Genomic DNA, 13,030 nt, shown 5'->3' with positions numbered 1-13,030 from the left:
ACAACAACTTTCAAACTTTTCTTACTGCTGAAAATTAGATAATTTACTGTGAAATCAGTTTTCTCTCCGGTGCATTACCAGTGTAAGCTTCATAGTGAAAACTTCTACATCACTCTTGTCAAAGTAGTCCATAGTTACAATAAAAATTGATCTTGACTTTATCTTGTGGTTATTTTGGGAAAAACAGTAGGGGGGCGTTTTACCCCACTCTACCCCTATATATACTTTGTTTTTTATTATTTAATAGCGAGCATTATAACATGCTTATTTTAAAGTGGTGAGGAGAAAATTATTTCCCCATGGAAAATGACGCTCTGATCTATGGGCTACTGATGCTTTGTAGGAGAAAATGCTATCAGACTTATCTCTTGTGCAATATGGAATTAACCTATATATTACATGACTACTGACATTCCTGCAGTCTTAAAACCCTTGAGTAACACAGAGCCAGACGTTCAACCTATATGTTAAGCCCACAGGCAACACAAAAACACCGTTGACACAGGAAATTATTCTAATTTTTCATAGCAGTGAAACAAAAGAAGCAATTCCTGATGTTATGACTAGGGGAAGATCGTGTAATTTTCTTTTCTGCATTAAAATGCGCAGCATAAAAGCATTAATATGACACGCTGACATCTTTGACTCCATGCATTCTTTCATAGCAGCCTTTGTTCGCCATAGTGCCGAGCGCAAGTTACAAAACTCAGTGTTTTGTAATGCGCCTCTGCAGCCAATAGACGCGCTCGCTGCTGCACACGTGATGCTATTTTTTTACGTAAGTCACGGACAAAAACGAGTGTATGTTCAGGACCGCGAGTCAATACGTTCTCTTGTACCGAGAACTGTAAGAATGCTTTGACATTTTTTTATTATTTTTTCGGTGGCGTATCTGTGAATGCCACTCGCAAGCATGTCGCTGCGAAGACTAGACCAAGAATATGCTTTGGAGGAAAGGGTGAGTTTTTTTATAGCACCTGAAACGGAAGACAGCTGGGACGAGGAAGACCATGTTGATCACCGTAAACTAGTTTTATCGAAAGCTGATGCTTTAGCGTCGGAAAATCGTCTCAAAGAGGCTGTCGATATGTTTTCCTTGGCTCTCCGATATGGCCCAGTCCGGCCGGACCAGCTGAGCAGTTTAGTCGGATGCGTTCTGCGCAACTTCAAGAAGAAATCAGAAGCTAAAAGTGAGCCAAACTGGACACCGGATTGTGAATCCGACTGCCCTGGCTGCCATAGTTTCTTAGCCGAGCCCGTGACGGTGACTTGTGGACATACGTATTGTAGGAGATGTATACAGCACAGCACTTTTTCCAAATGCAAACTGTGCTGTGAAGACATTAGGAGGAGGCCTGGGGATCCCCGACTGAATGTGATCCTATGTGGACTTTTAGAGAAGTGGTTCCCTGAAGACGTGAAAATAACTAAATGTATTGGAGAAGCTGAAACCCTGTTGAAGAGTAAACAGTTCGCCAATGCTATTGCACTAACGAGTCAGTTATTAGAATTTGGTAAGTTCACATCCGTGTCTGTGTCTAAAGATATGTACTAACCTGACAATAACGCCATTAGCAAGGTAATTAGGTCACAGCACGTCTGATATTGTTTATTAAAAGGGTACGAGGGTGGACAGAGTTCCACTGACCAACATTTTGATTGACAGCCGTAACTTATGTCCTCAGCGATCATGTAACTGGCGTGTGCCTGTATTACAAAACGCGCTCGCACTGCGCATGCGCACTTGGCACGCGTTGTGTAAGGCAGGTCGTGACACAGAGCGTTTTATAATCTGAGGCAAACTGAGTTTGATAATAACAAGTTGAACAGTATGTAATAGCCACAATGTTCAGGTGTTTGCTGTTTATTCAATACAGAGGTGCCTAAGGGCTGGCTAATGTTCTGTCCTGTTTCCTAAATACTAAAAATGCAATATATTTGTGGCATTTGTTAACAACAGCTGGAATTCGAAAAGGCTGCAATGTCATAATAGGACAAAAGGGTCATTTATACTTGATGTATTTTATGCAAATGTTTTTAATAAGACCCCCCCCCCCCCCCCCCCCCCAAAAAAAGTAGATAGATCTTAAAAATTATATATTTTTAAGTGAAAATATAAAGTTAGACCCCAGAATTATACCCCAGACACAGAATTGCATTGCATGTTGTTACTAGGATTATTATTGTTATATCTAATACTTTGTAATTGATTCTATTATTTAATAATATTGTAAATTACATCTACATTTTGGACATTTTTACTTTTCATTAGAACGTATAGGCAAATTGAGTGAAAATATTCAGTTTGATTTCATAGTGCTGCTATTATAACATATGTTGAATTAATTTAAATATGTAAATATTATTATGCCTGTAATATATAAGTTATAGAACAAATGTACCATACTGATGAATCTCTGGGATTCTGCTTTGTCTGTCATCGGTTATTTAACTAAATTATCAAAGCACAATTTTAAATAGACTAGTAGATTTTGTATTTGACATAAATGACACAAATATTAATAAGAACGAAATCAAAAGTCACTTATACATTCTATGAAAGTTTAGCCAAGGGGGTTTCTTGCCCCACTGTTGATTCATGAAAATCTATCATCTTTGTTAAGTGGTTGACAGGAAATATTTGATGATGTCTGGTCCTTCTGGTCGTTCTACACAAATATTGGGACACTTCCTTTTTGATAACCCTCTGTCACATTGTATTCTTAATGCATATCTTGAAGAAAGTGTTGGTTCAGATCCATGTAGTCCCTGAACGTATCACAGAGAGTCAGTGTAATCAGAGTGCGGCAGTCTCATCTCTCCTAGCGTGTCCTCATTTGCCCTTGTGAAGAAAGGCTGTGCTTCTGCAGTGTCACATCCTCTCTCCCGTTATTCCTGTGGCATTTCAGTGCACAAATGTCTCTCCTTGGTCTACTGATCTTACACATTTAATCTATGCCATTTGAAGTATTGTAATAATATCATAATCCTTGTCAGACATACTTAAATAAGTGGTAGTTAGAGCTTAGCTTTTGCGTTTTGTCATGGTCTCTCACTGATTCTCTCTTTATCTCAGACTATAGTAACGTGTGGGTGCGGGTGTGCCATGCCGAGGCTCACAGAGGACTGAAGCAGTACCGTCAGGCTTTAGAAAACTGGGAGTCCTGCCTGATTGCTACCCCATCCCCAGAGGTACGTCGACAAATTTTCCTATCACGTACTGCCACGGATGACTAATTTACTGTACATCAGTGTGCTTTTGCACAGATTTAAGTAGCAGGATTGTTGCTTTAAAAACAGACGGCAAACTTAAGTTTCCAAATGTTATACCCATAACTCAAAAGATAAATGCTTGTGTGTTCAAATAATATAAATTCTTGGCTATAATATATTTAGATGTTATTTTTTTTTTCTCAGTTACAATAATAGCTGTAAGTTATACTGCTATAATGCCTATAAATTAATTTACTCATTTGTTGAACTCCTGTGTTGATAAGCAATCACTCCATCAATCATACACTTTTGCTTTAAAACAATGATAATAAGTGCAAAACATTGCTTGCTTGTTTACAGTATTTTTAGTTACTATATCTATATTTCCCAAATAGAGAATGTTACCATGGTGACATATTTAATCAGCAGGTTTCACAACAATAATGCTAATTATTATATCACCGAAAAGGGCTATCGGATTCATATTATTTAGTCCTGCTTTTTTTTGTAGATTCTTGACCATAAATGAGTTTGAGAGCTTTTCTTCTTCGGTACTGATGATTGCTATTCATTTGAAATGGGACCTTCTTCAGCACCTTCTTTTCTGACCTATATTTGTTAAATTAGCTCAGTTTTTACTACATTTTATTTTGATCTTGTGTTGATATCGGAAAACCCGTTGAGGGGATGTAGTTGTGTTAAACACACGATTAAGGTATAAAGGACGTTTGCCAAGCTGACAAGTGAGATAATGAGATACAGACAGGTAGGGATAAGGCAGAGATGTGGGTCACTCGAGTGTGTATTTATCTCAGAGTGTCTAGCTCTGTTATTAGCCTTGAGGCCATTAACATGACTAGACTCTCAGTCCCATTCAAGTCAGATTAACCCAGAAACAGCATCTGTGCTACTGGAAGCTAAATTCACTCTGATATCTCTCTCTCTCTCTCTTGCAGGGATATTTCCGGAAAGCAAAAATCCTCCAAGAGATGGGTCATGTAGACGACTCTCTGCAGGTCTTCCTTCAGTGTTTGGCATTGGATGAAAACTTCCATCAGGCCAAACAAGAGGTGGAATTGGTGAGATTCATTTCTGCTTTTGTAGTTTACTTCAGTGGAAATGATAATGAAAATCATTACGTTACCAACTTGAATTTCAGTATGGATACTTAATTGATATTTTAGAAAACAAATAAACACCCTCAGATGACTGATGAAATTAGCTAGGGCATCATCTCAAATTTATATTATTTTATTCAATGTTATATTTTAATATTATGTTATATTTAATTTATATTCATGTTTTATTTATATTTTATTTCATTTATAATTTGTCTAGTGGAAGTTGTAGAATAGAAAACATTGCTTATAGCATCATTAAGTCTGTATTTTGCTGCTTTGACCATCTATTATGAGAGCAAGGGGGTTTATCAGGTATTTTGTTTATTCAGGACTATATAAAGCCATTTGTAGGCACAGTAGGTATGGTCTTACGATACTCAGTGTTGATTAATGTAATACAGTTTTAGTTATTTGTGTTCTTAAGGGTCAACTTATTGTAATGTGTTGTGGCCAAACTGCTGTTTCGTATCCGTTATGGACCATAACTAAATTATGTAAGATAATTATTACTGGTGAAGCCTTGTGACTTTCTGCCTAAGTCCACAGAAAGATGAAGAAAGTGCGCTGTGAGCGTTGCATAATGTGTATCTTGCAGAGTGTGTGTGTTTGTTTACAGAAGGCTTAAAACACACTCCCTTATGTAATTAGGTGCCTTTCTTTGGCCTACATTAAGACTGAGAGAGAACTATTTTAGAGGAGAAATCATGATCTTTCAATGACATTAACAAAGACTGGTGTCTTAAATAACAGTTCTGAGGCACAGGCGTTGGGAAAGCGGAGTGTATTTTAAAAGACCCAACTCATCCTCTGTGTGATCAGTTTGCTTTATTGCCCTCTGGGAGACAATTTTTAATGGCTAGAGCAAAGACCAATATTTATAAAAGATCCTTTGTATCTTCTGCGATCAGATTTATTAACCAAAAAGTGTGATTCAGTCTGATGGTTTTTGTTTTTTAGTATGTGTTTGTATGTGTATTTGGTTTTCGCTGGTTTGGTCAAAGACAAAATTTCAACCATGGTTGGCAATAAAGAAGTATTGTATTGTATAACCACTAGCTAGAGGCGCCTAATTCCTACCATCTATCTATCTTAATTTGAACAGAATGCAGCAAGATTAGTTGTGTACAACATACTGTTTTAAAGGTTTGGTATCGTAAGATTCTTAAAATGTTTTTGAAAGAAGTTATGCTCACCAAGGCTGCATTTTCAGTGATCACTAATAGACTAAAGACAATAATGTTGTGAATTAATGTTATTACAGTTGAAAATGATTGTTTTGTATTTTAATATATTTAAAAATGTAATTTATTTCTATGATGACAGCTGAATTTTCAGCATCAATACTCCAGTCTTCAGTGTCACATGATCCTTCAGACGTCATTATAATATGCTGATTTGGTTCTCAAGAAACTTTTCAAGAAAATTTTTTGTGGAAACTGTGATACTTTTCAGGAAGTATTTGAAACATTTATTTGAAATAGAATTTTTGATACACCCTTGCTGAGTAAAGTATTAACTTTTGAATGGTACTGCATATAAGAATGTATATTCTTAGCTATATTGTCTTCTAAACCTCTGTTAAACTGCCTGTTTTTTTCCCATCTTTTATGTTCTTTATCTTCAGATCTTGCATGACCTGTTGGCTCCGGCCTGTGATAATGTCAAGGTTGGTTTGAGAGAGACAACCCACAACACTTCCTCACACCTGCGCAGTAAAACTCTGGTGTCCGAGGGCCAGGATCGAGACCAGCAGACCCATTTGCAAGCCCAGCACCAGTCTAACACACAGGCAACATCTCCCCACCAGCTCCCTACAACCTCAGAGGTTTGCTGGTCCTCCTTTAGCACCTTGTATTTTAAATGAGCTTTAGAAATAGATCTCTTGTTAGCAGTTACATTAGCGGTTCTTAATACTTTAACACCTTATTTTTCTATGTCTGCAGAAACCAGGACGGTCTGAAAGTCTGGAGCGCTCCGGCCTGAGCAGAGCTCACTCACTTCGTGCTCACGGGATATCAGGAGCTGTGGAGGAGGGGCTTAAAAGAGTTAGATCCGCCCCTCAGTTGGGTGACCCAGAAAAAGGCGTGCTGCTAAAGAGGAAGCTTTCTGTGTCTGAAGCAGGGCCTGGCGTGGCTTACAGCCACAGCAGTAAATACAAAAAGCAAGTAGGTAAGTCGTCTCTCCTGATAAGAACATGATGCCAACACAAGATTGAAAAGCCACGCAAATACTGTATTGACTGCACATCTGAACATTTTTATGACAGCCAAACTATACTGTAGCTGGTAGTTTTCCACTCCACTTTCTGTTCAGGCAACCTAATGATCAGTCGGTGTTTAAAATATGTAAATTTTTGAGTTTTCCTTACTTCCACTGGCACTGTGAGCAGAATACATTACTATCATCAGCTGAAAATGTCTGCAGTTTGAGTTTGCCCTAAATAAAGTGGTGTCCTCAACTCTCCGCTCTTCAACCTTTCTCCTTCAGCGACTGCCAGTGCGACTCCTGTGGTTACTGAGGAAACCAAGTCCCATCGAACCTTGCCAAAAGACCTGCTGGACCCAAATGATTTTGAATGCTCTCTCTGTATGAGGTGACTAGAAAAGTTTCTAGAGTCAAATCGACTAAAAGCCTAATAAAGAAGAAAAGGAGGAAAGTACAATTAATCAGTGTACTGTTTCTCCCATATAAATAATATAAAATAAAGATATCCCTTGCAGAGTTCGCAATTATTTTAAATGTATTTGCTTTTTTTTATTTTAATTTGTTACTATTTCGTATAATGTTAATATTTGATTGAATGTGTTAAATAGCAAAATAGTTTATAAAAATATATATTTTATTTAAAAAAAAAATAATTCTTTAAGAATTCTGAATTATTTTAAATTGATTTATTTTTTTGTAAATTAATATTTTAAATGTTTAAATATGTGTAAATGTTAATATTTTATATAATGTGAAAATGTAACTTTTAAAAGGAATTTGTTTAATAGCAAGTTAGTTTCTGAACAGTAGCTTATTTTATGAAAAAAAACCCCTAACATTTCCAGAATTCTCAATCGTTTTAAATTGACTTGATTAAAAAAGTTAATATTTTATAAAATGTCAAAAAGTGGCTTTGGTAGGTTTCTGCTTTGGTCTCAAAATCGGTAGCTGAATTCACAAGATTTCACTGTTATTGATATCAGCTACTTTAACTTGGTATTAAGACTTGAGATGGATTTTTAAAAACTAGTTGTAAACAGACTTTTAGAATAGCTTATTTTACAAATTACATAGTGCATGTGTAGAAGACAAACTAATAGAGCCTGTAATGTTTACCTCAGAAAACAAAAAAGCCTGAGCTGCCAGATAACAGGTTCATATATGTGTCAGTGAAAGCGTGCTTGCTTTCACCCTGAAATTGAAAGTGTCAGTCACTGTTTATATAGCTCAAGATCATCTCCTGTCTCTTTTCTAGATTATTTTATCAGCCAGTCACGACACCCTGTGGCCACACTTTCTGCAAAAACTGTCTGGAGCGCTGTCTAGACCACAATCCCCAGTGCCCTCTCTGCAAAGAAAGCCTGAAAGAGGTTTGTCTCAAAATCACAGACTGTGCATTTGCATGGCAAGCAACAATTTACTAATTATAATAGCATTCAGTGCTTAACAAGGCTTTTTTTGAATAAGGTCAAATTTATTATTTAAATAAATAACATTCATTCATAAAATTGTTTTTTATTGTATTTGATTTCAATAAGTTCAGTTTAAGATTTAGCACCTTAGGTTTTATGAGAAATATAAAAGAAATCGTAATTTTATATATATATATATATATATATATATATATATATATATATATATATATATATATTTGCATTTATAGTTCTTAACCATTTTTGCTAAAAAATGATTGCATAGTATAATAACATTACTGATTTCTTTATAATATTCATTTTAACTAATGCTTTCAAGACTATCACAAGTTTCACACTGACATCAGACCATTCTGTGATCTTTATTGTTGTGCACTGTCATGGCATTTTTATACATTGTTTCATACTTTCAATTATATTTTAAATGACTTGGGCATTAGTAACCAATCCAATTCTTTCTGCATTTCTCTTCTTCCTCATCTTCTCTCTCTTGCGGTTCTCTTCCTCCTCTGTTTGGTTCTTCATACAGTATCTTGCATACAGAAAGTTCACAATCACACAAGTGCTGGATAACATCATTAAGCAGTATCTATCCAAGGAACATTCAGAGAGACTGAAGCTGCATACAGAGGAAACAAAAGAACTCTCAGAGTAAGTTCATACAACTGCTTCATTTGTGGCTCATCCAATCAGATTCATCATTTTGTTTTGAAGCGTTACATAATGTGAAGCTGCTTTTGCACTGATGGCAGACTTGATATTCATTCATCTATCCAGAAAAATAAAGAAATGAGATGTACCTCATTTGTACAGTATTTAAGTGAATTAAATCACACTGTGATATGATATGGGATATTTGCATAAATCCTTGTATCTAATCTACAAATCACACTCAATCTCTTCTCTATCTTATTTATCTTTCCCCAGTTTAACAAAGAATGTGCCCATCTTTGTTTGCACCATGGCCTATCCCACTGTGCCTTGCCCCCTTCATGTGTTTGAGCCAAGATACCGTCTCATGATCCGACGCTGCATGGAAACCGGGACACGTCAGTTTGGCATGTGCATCAGTGACCCCCAGAAAGGGTAAGTTTGTGCTTATGTGTGATCTCATGGGACCGTGAGTGGATTGTGTAGCTGACTTATATTTTATGATATATGAAGGTTTGTGGACTATGGCTGCATGCTCCAGATCCGCAGCGTGCATTTCCTCCCAGATGGACGCTCTGTTGTGGATACAATCGGAGGAAAGAGGTTTCGCGTCATCTCACGTGGAATGAGAGACGGATACTGTATTGCCAACATCCAGTATCTGGAGGATATGAAAGTATGCACTTCTCATGGATTTTTTGATTACTGTAAAGTAGAGGAATGCAGGAAAAGAATGTTTAATGTTATTGTTGAGTATTCAGGGCTCAACAATAACAATATATAGTATACTATAAATAATAAATATAATATAGTTTATTTACCATAGGTTTCTAAGTAAGACAAATTATTTACATTTTTTTTATTAAATTTTTTTTTTTTAATTTTTAGAAACATTTTAGCACCATAGTTTTATAAGTAGTAAGTGCTAAGAATTGATTAGAATTTATGTCCTCTAGTGTGGAATGAAATCAAATATATATGAGGATATAATTTTTTTTTTTTAGATTACTGCAATGTAGAGGAATGTAGGAAAATATCTGTCTATGTATAATTCTGATAGCATTCAGAGCTCAACAATAAGGATTTTTTTTTTTAAAATTAGGTAATTATATTAATTTGAATACTTTTACATTTTTATATTATGGAGGAACAGAAATTCCTTTTTTGGAAACCACATGTCCTTCTACAGTTCATGTTGACCAGAATTTAAATTAAACTTAGAGACCATATTAAAAAAGCTTGAGAATTGATTAATTTTGTGCATTGTAGGTCAATGATGAGGAGGATTTGGAGAAGCTACAAGTGTTACATGATCAGGTGTACGACCAGGCCCGAAAATGGTTTCAGAACCTAGAGAACCGATTCCGGAACCAGATCCTGCAGCATTTTGGGCCAATGCCGGAGAGAGAGGCTGACATCCAGGTATTTCCCACTCTCTTAATCCCTACTACTGAGAGAAGCTTTGTCTCTCTCCTTTCTTTGCCCTACAGCAGTCTGGATGGGAGGAAGTAGGTCAAAGTGCATTCAGGGTTGCGTTTGCATAAGTGCTGTTATATCATAAATGTGTCAGAATGAACGGAAGTGAATCTGGCAGCTCTCGCAAACGCGCACACACTGTCTGGTAAACATATTAGCGTGTTGTCCCAAAGAGAGACGCCATGCTTTGAATAATAACGGAGGGAGGTTATGGTTGTGTAAGCTTCATGAACGTAGCCGAGCTTTATATGGTCGATTTGAAGGGCCTGACCTGTGATTTATGAGTTCAAATAGGATTTGTACAGATGTTCAAGCTAGTTTCATCAGTATTTAGTTTAGCTCATCCTTTCTCTTTTACAAAAAGCCTGATATTAAAGGGGTCATATTATGAGGAATCATAATTTTCTTGATCTTTTCAGATTAAAGAAAAGTTTAATGTTCTGTGTAACTTCCTCTTGAGTTGAAAACGAGCTGTAAAACGTCACATCAGTGCTGTTCAGAAACTTGATCTGCCTGCTGTTGAGGTAAAAAGGTGAAAGCAGGACTGAATAATACCAAAACCAATGAGCCGAAAATTATTTTTATATAATTATTTGTTTTTTGTTATGTTATGGACAAAATTAAAATAAATTTTGTCAAAATAAATTAAAAATGGAAAAAAACTAAGTTTAGTAGTTTTAAATGCTAGGCAACACTAGGCATTAATTGCAATTTTGAACATTTTGACATTAGCTTTTTTTTTTAGAACTTTTTTTTTTTTTACAGAAAATGAACTTTTTGAGAATTAGATGCTGTGTTGTTATTGTTACCTAAAACTATTAAAAATGTGTTTTTGTTTAAAATAAGGCTGAAATAAAATACACTATAAATATTAGATGATGAAAAATATTAAACCTAAAAATATTAACAAAAATTACAAATGTTGCCTTGGCGAAGTGAAATCGAATAAGTTTAGGTTGAAATAACTAAAACTGAAATAAACATAAATGAAAGTTAAGTAGAAATATTTAAAAAATCTGAATAAGAATGACAAGCACATAAAATTACTAATATTTAAAATAAAATTAAAATAAAGCAGAAAAATAAAAGCTAAAATGATCAAATTTATATAATAACACTGTAAAGGTAATCTAAATGTAAAACAGAGGAAAAGAGCATGCACAATTAAATATCTAATCTCGGCTGAAATATAACTCCAATATCAACTGATAAAAATCAGCTGAGAACCATTAAGGTATTGATATGTTGTGCGTCTCTAGGATATGACTCCTTAAATGTACACATAAGACACTAACACTCTCTCTTTATTTCTTTGTTTTCAAGGCCACACCTAATGGTCCAGCATGCTGTTGGTGGCTGTTAGCTGTTCTTCCTGTGGATCCACGTTACCAGCTGTCTGTCCTTTCCATGACAACACTAAAAGAGCGGCTAGTCAAGATCCAGCACATCCTCGCCTACCTGCAGAACCTTTCCAGCGACTAGAGCTTCCACAAAGAAATCTGTTTTCACCAGCTAATGTCTGTGTCCTTCTGCTGGCCAACATGCAAACACTCTATGGTGCTGACTGATGAAGAACTAATGAGAATTCAAGGAGACTCCACTGACAGCTCGACACAGATTTCTATCTGTGGGCTTAGATGTAATTCATACAGAGAAATTTATAAGAACAAAGTGTTTTTCGTTGTTTGCGATCTGTTTTTCACCATCTTACTTTTCTTTGTGCGGATCTCTGTAGTATTTATTGTTGAACAACCTGTCCGTTCTCATTTAGGAGAAACAGTCTACTTCAAATCACTTTTCCGTCTAATGCCCATAGCCTCCATACAGTGCTTTGAGGGCAGAAATATTTGCTGGAGAGCATTTCAACATGATCACACCATGCTTTGTGTGTGTGTGTGTGTGTGTGTGTGTGTGTGTGTTGAAGTGACAGGGAGCATCTGCAAAACCTAAATCTTCAAGGTAGATTTTTGGGCACCAAGGTAGAAGGCAAGACCATTTTGAATATCTTTTCTTCTTAACTTAGTACTCTGGAAAATCAAAAGCAGAAATCCTTCCGAGCATCCAGCCGAGCTTTCGCACAAGAAGTCGCTGTCGCACAACAGCTGAGTTGCCTAAGACAGAGAACTCTGACGATGCACATATTCATTTGTGTTACTTTTGCAGTAATGGACGTTAATGAAGCTTGCATTGTCCCGTCCTGTCTCAAGAGATGGGCACGAGACTGTTTAGCATAGATTTATTTCTGCCTGGGAAATAATTAGGACTTATATCTCAATAGTTTAGTTTCAGACGTATCATTCATTTGCTGTGGGTTTGCTTCGGTCAGTCATAACAACAAAATCAACGTGTCAACATATTACAAGTGTCTCTGTTAGTTACAAGCTGCTCTTTGTCAAATCCTTTAGAAGTCATTTTTAAGAATGATGCTGAGATATGATGTATTTTATTTGTGTAAACAAAGGGAAACTTGCAATATTTTGACAGATGTAAACAAGTAAAAAAAAAAACTATTGTTGGCTGCAACCAGCACCATACCGAAAGGAGACCCAGCAAGCATTCTGCGTATTGGGCAGTTATGAATGCTAAAACACTAGCTCATACCTGTGTGGTGCTTGTTGTGTGCAGACTAACTTTTGCCTTATAATACCTTGTTGCATTCTGCTCCTATGGTTTAATGCATCGGCTTGGGTTTGTGCATTTCTGTTGATGGAGAATTAATTCTGTGGTATAATTTACTTCATTCGCCTCTTGGCCAAAATCCTTTCAGTGTGTAAAATATGTCAGTTAATGGCCTTGTTGTATGTAAATCATTTTGTTTTGAAAAATAATTTTTTTACAGCTCTGCTCAAATATTTAAGTTGTCAATTTTCAAATAAAATGCACATCTTTTTCATTGTATCTGTGTTTATTGTATTATTATTATCTATCCAT

General features: G+C 36.0%; 1 protein-coding gene across 1 annotated transcript; it reads left to right on the top strand.

The window, feature by feature from the left end:
• Nucleotides 1-754: 754 nt before the first annotated feature.
• LOC306848576 (LON peptidase N-terminal domain and RING finger protein 1-like) lies at nt 755-12,997 on the top strand. Its single transcript, XM_079383216.1, has 12 exons — nt 755-1,514; nt 3,077-3,192; nt 4,170-4,292; nt 5,959-6,159; nt 6,278-6,503; nt 6,822-6,927; nt 7,795-7,909; nt 8,502-8,623; nt 8,900-9,058; nt 9,137-9,299; nt 9,893-10,045; nt 11,423-12,997. Exons 1-12 carry the CDS (start codon nt 899-901, stop codon nt 11,579-11,581), a joined length of 2,259 nt encoding a protein of 752 aa, XP_079239342.1. The 5' UTR covers nt 755-898; the 3' UTR covers nt 11,582-12,997.
• The last annotated feature ends 33 nt before the right edge of the window (nt 12,998-13,030 follow it).

The sequence above is a fragment of the Barbus barbus genome (assembly GCF_936440315.1).
Source record: "Barbus barbus genome assembly, chromosome: 28".
Classification (NCBI taxonomy): domain Eukaryota; kingdom Metazoa; phylum Chordata; class Actinopteri; order Cypriniformes; family Cyprinidae; genus Barbus; species Barbus barbus.
The sequence above is the reverse complement of the archived record's forward strand: the minus strand, read 5'-3'. Positions and strand labels throughout refer to the sequence as shown.